General features: G+C 48.3%; 1 protein-coding gene across 1 annotated transcript in view; it reads right to left on the bottom strand.

Annotated features, from left to right (window-relative positions):
- Positions 1-3474: 3474 nt before the first annotated feature.
- The window catches only part of LOC311312381 (uncharacterized protein), a 42363-nt gene continuing 36151 nt past the window's right edge, over positions 3475-9686 (bottom strand). The window contains exons 54-59 of the mRNA XM_084442317.1: positions 9543-9596; positions 9129-9393; positions 8806-8918; positions 6888-6956; positions 3916-4149; positions 3475-3714 (exon numbers count right to left, since the gene is read on the bottom strand). Coding sequence (XP_084298443.1) covers positions 3568-3714; positions 3916-4149; positions 6888-6956; positions 8806-8918; positions 9129-9393; positions 9543-9596 — 882 coding nt within the window. The 3' untranslated portion in view covers positions 3475-3567. The remainder of the gene's footprint in view (positions 3715-3915; positions 4150-6887; positions 6957-8805; positions 8919-9128; positions 9394-9542; positions 9597-9686) is intronic.

Here is a 9686-nt window from a genome sequence, read left to right as displayed (position 1 = left end):
CGTGCGTGCGTGCCTGATGTACAGCGATACATCTCCTGTAGACAGAACATGAAATATTCATACAGTAACACATTACGGCCTTGGCCGTGTTAGGTCTGCATACATATTCATCTTAATGAGATGTGGCTTAGGAGCTCTTCTGCTCATCCAAACTGATCAGTCATCAAATCTGCACTGCTGCTTAGAAGCATAGGGTTTCCACAATAATCAAATGGTGACTTCTATATTGTATATTTCTATTTCCTTATCTATTGACATGAAGAAAATACAATATTTTCCATTATATTGCTACATCTATATGCGCATGCTGTGATCGTACAGCCCCCACCTCAAGGGGGCAGTAGAGGTGAAGAGCTGCTCTGCTTTGGATGTTCCGATTCCGAATTCTGAAAAATGTACATTGTAGAACAGGAGCAAGCCCAGTGGAAGATAAGAGCTGGACCAGGAACAGGAGTGGGCCAGGTGAGGGAGTATGGGCAGCATGTCTGGTGAGTCTGGCCAAGAGCAGCAGTCTGTAAACGGGCAGGCTCCTGGCTCCTGGGGATGACTGGGCCCTCAAACTCACCACACACGCCGATGCAACAGCCAGTAGGCAGGATTGCTGTAGAAAACCCTATCAGACCTTACCTGAGTTATGTCACATTAACCTCCAACACCAAAATGGACGACTGTCCATGTCTGTCTTTAACACACATGGTACTGTAGACTTGTCAGAGGGGGAGGTGGGCAGGGTCTCGCTGCAACTCAGAGTGTGTGGTATGTTAGTCAGAAACCATCTAAGAGATCTCATCAGTGTCTGTGAATGTCAACTGGTCAACATGAAGTTGAAGCGTTGTTCGTGATGATACCAGACAGTTGATGTCTCCTTCATAGAGAATGTTGTGGACTGAAGTTTAACAGTACATCTCAGCTTCTGAGATACAGAGGGGGCCTCTCAATTACACTACGGTATCAATTAACATTTATTTGTAAATAATACAATAAATATTCTACAAACGAACATTTGTTTTGGCAGAGAGTTACAATATAATCATTCTCTCCCCACTTCACAATTATGGACATGACCTTTTTTTCATTCTAAGCATTTAAAAATGTCTGGATTTTAGTAATAAAAAGGTGGATCAGAGATCATGTTATTCCTAAATATAACAACAAGAGAAAAAACTTTACAATTTCATGCATACAGGTTTTAATGCTTCAAAAGACATACAAGAGTGGGTGGCCACAGTAAACTTGAATTTATTGACATAAAAACCAATATATCTTCTATCCTCTCTTACACAGGTTTGACAAGACCAGAAAAACATAAAACAAACAACAGACAAACGTAAAACAACAAAACAAAATCTAAAAAAAAAATCTTTATTGGCAGCCTCACTGCTGGTTCTGAAAATTTACAATAACATTTTGTCCTTTTATTGAGAGTGAAATGTTAAATTTGGCTTGCTGTATCGCAATGACAAATAAAGACCAATGATCTAGAGTACTTTTGAGTTACCGTAACAGTAATGGTTCAAGTCACATATCTAAATGTAAAAAAAGAGAAACATAACAATAACAACTACTTATGGAGGACAGTAAAGATCTGTGGTAGAAGCTGTAGTGGTCAAAAGCAGAAAGAGTGCATAGTTTTTGTACAAAGGGAATAACTAGGCGCATTAAAAGAGTAAACCAACAAGTAAATCCGAAGACCCAAACAATTCAAAACAAGCTTTTCATCTGGCTTCTCTTCCAGCAGGTGAAATATCAATCTTTAAAAAACTATTTTTTCTCTTTTTTTCTATATATTTTTTTATGATAAAAAAATTAAACCACATTTCTCATGAATTAATGGATTCTCAAAAATAAGAAGGGTATTCTGGTCCCTTTGAAGGGTAACAGCTATGTAAAGACAAAACCTTTGGTAGTGGGAGAGTTGAGGGTTACAGGTACCGAAGGCCATGAACTTTGGATTACCAGAAGGGACAGGCACCTCCAAAACAGGCACCTCCACCCCCAACTCCAAAAACAAAACAAGTAAGATGATCCATTGCACAAAACTCCAAACATTAAGATCCATTCACACACGGTGTTGTATTGTATTGGACGCCATGATATGCAAACATACTGCCATACCTCTGTCTTAGTTAGGACATAGCTAGATCTAGTGTATCTATTAGCAACACATTAGACAACCCATTCAAATCTCATATCTCCCTGCGCACATGCCAAGAGTCGCTGTAAGGTCAATCGGGTCACCGAGTAGAAAGGTATATAGAGGAAAGACTGCACTGATCTATGAATGACTATGAAGAGACATCACATGCATTAAAACACCCCTGAACATAAATAAGGATGCAGCGGAGATCTGTGGTAAAGGTCATGACTGAGAGGAGTGGACAGTGGGGGGGGGGGGGGGGTGGTAGCCATGGCGATGGATGAACATGGCCATCAGTGTACTTTCATTCAAACAACAAACACTAGAAAAATACATAGCACCTCAGAGTACAGACAATAGCACCTCTTTCTTTGTGTTTGATCGTAACATCATCTCCCGTTGCATATATAGTTTGAAAAAATATGAAAGTTCTGGGAAGAAAAATAATAGAAGCTGTTTATTAAGTTAATAATAAATCTCCAACTGCCACCAAAACAGGCATTTAGTTTAAGAGGACAAAAGAGGAGGAATGTTTTCTTTGTTTTCTGTGCAAGCAACTCTCACATAATAGCTGTTTTTCCCTCTTTTATTTCATTCGGTTCTTAAATTACAATAAGATGTGCTCAACACCTGCAACAAGACAGCACTCCCCATCTACGTTTTTAATTTACAAATCGAATTTTATACTTGTGTGAATAATTTAGATTTATTCCAATGACCAGAATCTCCTACCTCACAGTTGAGAAGGTCACATGCACGTTTTGAAGCCAGAATCAATAAACATTACCAGGAAAAAATATACAGAACGTACTTACAAACATACAAAAAATATTTATATATATTTATATATATAAGCTCCATTCAAGAGAATGGGGAGACAATTATGCACAAAACAAAGCTTCCAAAATGAATGAGTGAATGAATGCACCGATGAATGACTTGCAAGAGTAGTGAGAGGGAGAGGAGGAAAACGGAGATGAAGACTAAAAGAAAGCAAACGACCAAATCAGACGGTGATCCCCGGCAGGTGCCCAGACCTTCTGAAAGGAGTCCAGGTCTAAGGTACGCCTTGGGAGTGTGGAACAGCAAGACTGGATCTGCGTCAAGTGCGTTGGAGACTGGCGGAGGTCGCGGATCGGGGGTCAGGGGTCAAAAGGGCTCGATAGTATCTGACTTATCCAGTTTCAAAACTTGCATGTGATGGAGAAGGCACACTGAGGTTACAAGGTTGCTCTTTTTTTATTATTCTTATCAATTCCCATAGAAATTTGGTGTATTTTCATCTAGATTTTTTTTAAAACTCATACTTATTGCTTTTGGAAACAGAATGATTTACAAAATAGAAATTGTCCTATTCATTGCATGTGTTTTGTTTCTGAGAAAACAAAAATGCTTTTTTTTTTTTTTCTCCATCAGTTCGGTAAACAGTCTTAGCCCATGAAGCAGACAGGGCCCACTTCAAAGCCAAACTTCTGTGTGGCTCCGCCGAAATCGTTGAACATGATGTCAACGAATGGCACCTGTTCCACCTTTGGTGTGTTGATCTCAAGTACAGTCTTTTCATAACCCTTTTTCAACTGTAGGAGAGAGGGGGGAGGGAGAGGTAGTGAGCGAAGGTCATGTTAGGACAAAAATAATGACAGTCATCACGCTTTCCTTAACACGATTCTATTAGCTACAAGGCATCAACTCAAATAAAGCTCACACACACACATACATACACACACACACACACACCCCATCGCCTCAATCTCCAAACACACTCAACCGGGACTTACCGCACAGCCATCCACCACCGCTCTGATGTAGGGGTTGTTGTCGTGGGACATCTCCTCGTCGTTGGAGCCCAGGAAGCGCACGGCCTTGTCATGCGAGTCCTCGGCCTGGTCGTGCCAGGCCACCGACTGGTAGCAGTTGTACGTCAGGTTCTGCCGGGCCGCCGCGCTGAGCAGCCTCAGGAAGGTCATCTGGACCACTCCGATGGGGTTGCCCTCGGCGTCCACGTAGGACAGCTAAACACGCACATGGGAGAGACGGGGACAGAGAGAGAGAGACAGAGTCTACGACCGGAGACCATAACGGGGACATGAAGAGAGAATAGAACACATACTGTACACGGCTATACATCATACAGTACAGTAGAAATCCTGGGGAGATATGCACACATCACACCGCCCTAGTGTAGTGTACTGCTCCCTGCGTGTGTGTGTGTGTGTGTGTGTGTGCTGTCTCTGGGAACGAGTTTCCTCTGGGTGTGAGTGCGTCGTTAAGCGCTCTTCAACCCCATCGCTGTCAGGTGAAGACGCAGATCTACGAGCGGCTGTCACTCAAGACGCGCCGCCCGAGGCAAAATTACGGGCGACGTAAATTGCGGGCTGGCGGCGCCTCGCGACGCGAGGGTGCGTAAAGTAGACCGGTCGTCTCCGGAGGGGAGCGTCGCACCTCATTACCCGCAGATCACAGCGACACCGCGGTATGCGAACGGGACGCAATCCCCCTCTAGTGTGACGACTGATCCGGCAGGGATGTATCTGAGAGGGATCCAGGGGCCCCTGCTGCCCCCCAGAGTGAGATATCCCAGCTGTCATCCTCCCAGCTCGGGGGCCCCTGCTCTGGGGCTCCCTGCATCAGCTCCGTCTGCCGGGGGTGTGTCTCTAATTCCGTGTCTGCGCCTCTGTAGAGGACAGCGGGTCTACTGGAGCTCGGGGGCCTAGGAAGGGCCCTAGGGGCCCTTAGAGAATGACTTAGAGCTGCTACTGGAACAGGGAGGCTAGAGTGTGGTACTGCTGCAGTTGCGTTTTGGACTGTTAGGGAGATGGATGAAGAAATATATACCTCAGGGGTATTCTAGGAGTCTATGGGGGCTCACACTCTGAATCTGAGCGGCCATTGAAACAGTGTTTATTTAATGGGTTAGAAATTGATAAACAGATAAGGATTTACTCTCATTTGAAATTAACTAAGCCTCCGTTGCAGTAATATCAATATGCGTGTGTGATACGATCTAATTATGGTAAAAACATGCAAAATGTAATTATCTTAAAGCGGAAATGTGTCATGTTAATCGGCTTTGGAGTTTTGCCTAATTCCCCTCGTTAGCGTTCCAAACTAAGATGTGTTCCGTTCTGCTGGGCTGACTCTGATGGTCACTAATGGTGACTGATGAGGAGGCTGCAGCCTGCTGACATTTCGGGAACATCAGTCTTTGGTGTGATGTCACAGAGCGGCCCGTTACCATACCAACCGGCAGTGTTCCGCCGTCAGTCTCGTCGCCGTCTCTTCTTCTTTCAGACAAACAGGACTGACTGAGAGCTCAGCGCATGCAATGCCCATGCCATGCAGGCGGAGCAGGGAGCCACCCCTAGTAATGTAGCGTGTGTGTGTGTGTGTGTGTTCTCCTTGTCTTTCATTTTTTGCCACACAAAGGCTTATTGTGCGGACACACACACACAAACACACTCAAATTAGACAATGATGGACAGGTTCAAATATGGTCTAATTGTATTTGCCTGTCTAAAGCAACTACAATAGGAGCTCGGTCGATAACTTTGAGTGTGAATGTGTTTTGGCCTTAGTCCATCATGTCACATCTGGGTGTCTGATCGGGTGGCTCGGCTTGAGAGACAGCCCCTCTCAGGTGTCCGTACACACAGAGGAGGTGCTGTCCCCCCCCTGCTCCTGTCTGGTCCTCCCCTCCGCCATCTTTGCCCCGCCTCCCCAGCCCCACGGAAACATTACCTCTTCTTCGCAGCCATGTCAACAGTGACTGATTACCCAGAAGCCCCTGGGAGGTGACTGAGTGCCTGGCGTTTGAAGACTCGAGCTAAACGTTACAGTTGCGTCTATCGAGACCACACTTGACGTGCAGAATGTGGGCGAGAGACACTGGAGATGTGAGAAACTCAGGATGACTGTAGCAGGTATGAAATGCCACCTGCTCACTCTCCTCAGAGGAAAGCTGTCGATGACAGCTTCCTGTGATGACAAATTCCTGTGATGATAACACCTTGTGCTCAAAATGGAAAGCAATGCCTTGTAAGTGTCTAATAAGACATATGCAGCTTTGTTGGTCATCCAATTCGCATCGTTTTTAGATATAATTCAGGAAGTTGGACTGTACTTCAGTCTGCCAACTAGAATACTAAGGCACTCAGTCACATCTAGGTGATGCTTTTCAACTGAGCAAGCAGTAAGGGGGAGTGGATGCGTCTAAACTCACGCTTTCCCAGGGCGAAACATTCTCTAGCAGTCTCTTTTTTCTTTTTAATTTCTTTTTGATGTGTATCAAACTGCAACTCTTGTTTTGGTATCTAGTTATCGCCGTGGTAAAGACAGTGTCTTTGCTCCGCTCCCCCCCACCTCTGTTCAGTGTGAGAGCCTCTCACCTGTCGCTGCTGCCCTCGTACTGCGGCCTGATCTGGGCTCGTGCTGAACCGTGCACCGTAGGTGGACCATGCACTGCCGCCTCAACCACAAGCCGGGTGCCAGAGAGACCGAGAGAACGCGTACCGGTGTGCCAGGACCATGCAGGGGCCTCGGGGGGCCCGGAGGTACCGCGGCCTGAGGCCGGGTTCCTCCGGAAAACCCGGGAGGCCGACGGACGGGCCACTTACCAGAGAACCTCGCTTGTAGCGACTATACCAAGTGCCAGGGCTGTCTTTGGGCCATTTTGCCATTTTGCTCTGTAAAATATGAACACGGTGTTCAGGGCAGGGGGATGGGATGGGTGGAAGAGGGGAAGAGGGCTTACCAGTTTACCACGTTTGAATTCACTGAACCAGGAGCCGGAAACCTCCTTCCCCCAAGACGTGAGCCTAGCCTGGGGTACGGAGACCCGGTGGGAGACAGCAGGATGGGGGACAAAGAATCATTCATACATTCATTCGACCTTTATTTAACCAGATAAAAAAACTCATTGAGATTAAAATCTCTTTTCCAAGAGTGACCTCAATGTTAATGAAAGGAAATCAACCCCCCCCCCCCCCCCCCTCCTCCCCCACTCCCTCCAGTCAGGGTTGGCAGGGTCCGCATGCTGAGCCTGTGGAAGTATAAGGTGACACACGGAGCTAAATAGGGGGTTAGAGGGGGTGTGGAACACCTTAGTACACCATTACACCACTTAGTATAAACATTGTCGGGCAGCTAATTGCAGATCAAATATTCATGAGTACACGGCGATTCGTTAGGAGGTAGCTGGCCTTCGCTGGCGCTGCTTCGTGACCGCTCTCTCTCCCTGCTGCCAAGTGTCCCGGTCTAGGTTAACAGCAGCCGTGGGAAGCCTGGCAAGCCTCGCTATTTTAAGATCTGAAGATCCCCCCGGCGCCGGCAGGGCACAGCTGTAGCGAAGTCGACCGTTATGAACGCCCCTGTAATTAGGCGGATGAGTCTGATCGTCAACGCGTTAATGAACGTTCAGGCCGGAGATGAGTAAGCGATGTGAGGAGACGCACATCAGACGCTCGGCCATCTTGAAAGTCACCTTCAGATCCTCCGATATGGAGAGAGAGCAACGAGCGGCCCTAGGGAACAGGCAATATATCCGCTATCTGGTGTTAGAGTGTGCGTGTGTGTGTGTGTGTGAGAGAGAGAGAGAGAGAGAGAGAGAGAGATGGAAAGAGACTAAGAGGGAGAGAGATGGAGGGGAGAGAGACAGAAAGAAAGAGAGACAGAGAGACAGAGAAAGAGAGAGCAACAGAGAGAGAGAGAGAGACAGAAAGAGAGAGAAATTGAGTTGGTGTGCGTTAGCTTAGAGACAGCGCAAGTTCCTTGCTCACCTCCGTTTCACACGCAAACGAGACCAGGCGTCAGTCAGGATCCCAAGCTATAAAAAGTCTTCCTCTGTGGTTTGGGGGGGGGGTTGTTAAAACGCCTGTAGCACAGTGCTATTACACATCTCCCAGCCTGACACAGACAGGCTTCCTAAGGTAATATTACACCCCTCTTCTCTCCCCCTCCCAGTCCTCTCCTCCTCCCCCCGTCCGCTGCTCAGACATTATTAAGCAGCAGGGTCCTCTCTGAGTTGCTGTCACTTATCACAGCTGACTGTACAGTAAGATGACCGAGATGGATCATCACCTGACGCCTGGCGGAAATAACTCTAAACCCGGGGGGGGGGAGATACTCGCGTTGGCGTGGACGCGTACTTTCACTACGGCTGTCTATCTTAGATATAATGCCTGACACGTACGGTACAACCGCAGGCAATGGAACAGGCATTCTAATAGGGGCCGTCGCCCCCTAGGGGATCGGAGGATCCTTGGGGGTGGGGGGCCTCTCCCTCATCTCGCGTCTCCTGCCACTTCTTCTTCTTCTACACTTCCTGACGTTCAGCCTGGCCCATGTCGTGTACCGCGGGGGACATCCTGGCCATGACAGCGTAAGCGAGGGTGATTTATAGGCCCGCCGTTTTCGCCACAGGCGACAAGAGGAAGAACAACTACACTCACTTAATCTCCAGAACACAGATCCTGTTATTCTACTGTCAATCAATTATCCAGGTGGCCCCGTAGACAGCAGAGCAACAACGCCGTATGGCTCGCTTCTTCGCAGTGCTCGATCAGCTAAACGTATCGCCGCGCCGCTCCGCTGAAACGCCTGTCATCGAACGGGCCGACGTACTCGCCGGCTGTGAGTGTGTGAGAGCGAGCGTTCGAGAGCGAGGGACTCACCCCTTCTGATTTCTTATCTGGGTAGATGCAGCTCTCTCCTCCTGCCGAGAAGTTGCAGTGGACTTTGAAAGAGTCCCGGGAGCAGCCCTGGTTGGGGTCAATCCAGTACTCACCTGGAGAGAGGGAGGGAGAGGGGGAGGGAGAGAGAGAGAGAGAGAGAAACCATCCAATTAGTCTGCGAACCGACCATCCTTCCCTCCAGGGGCCATAACACTAATTAACTTTCCCCTGCTACAATCTGCTACTGCATCTCGACACTTTGGGCAGTCGAGGAGGTGTCGCTGCCCGGGAGGAGCCCGGAACGTTCCAAGCGGAGCGCCCACCGTCGGGGAAGTCCGGGTGACAGAGCTGCAGGTCCTTGCAGGTGCGGGCGGGGTTGGCCTGCGTTCCCAGCGGGTGCTTCATCTGCTCGATCTCCAGCTTCAGGGAGTTGAGCGAGCCGAAGATCTCCTCCATGCCGTCGTCATAGTCCTTGTAGTTGGCGTCGGCGGCGGCGTCGTCCACCAGCTGGCTGGCGTCGATGTTCCTCCGGCTCCGCTTGGGGCTGGACTGCATGGGCAGCGGGTGGATGACATCACCGGGAGGGCCCTGTGGTGGTGGAGGACAGGTGGGGTAGGATAGAGGGTTTCAACAGCAGTGCATCGGAACGCACTGAGCTGACTCACTTTGCTTGACAGCTAAGCATGAGTAAAAGACCAGGATGAGTAAAGCCAGGATGATGAGGTAGGTGGACTTACAGGAAGACCTGGGGGCCCGGGGACACCGGACTCTCCCTTGGGACCTGTCTGACCCTGGAGAGGACAGAAGACAACACGGTGTTACAGACAGACACACACACACACACACACACACACACACACATACACACTATCCTCGTTTTC

This window comes from Borostomias antarcticus, assembly GCF_949987555.1.
Source record: "Borostomias antarcticus genome assembly, chromosome: 8".
Classification (NCBI taxonomy): domain Eukaryota; kingdom Metazoa; phylum Chordata; class Actinopteri; order Stomiiformes; family Stomiidae; genus Borostomias; species Borostomias antarcticus.
This window is presented reverse-complemented; position numbering and strand designations above follow the sequence as displayed.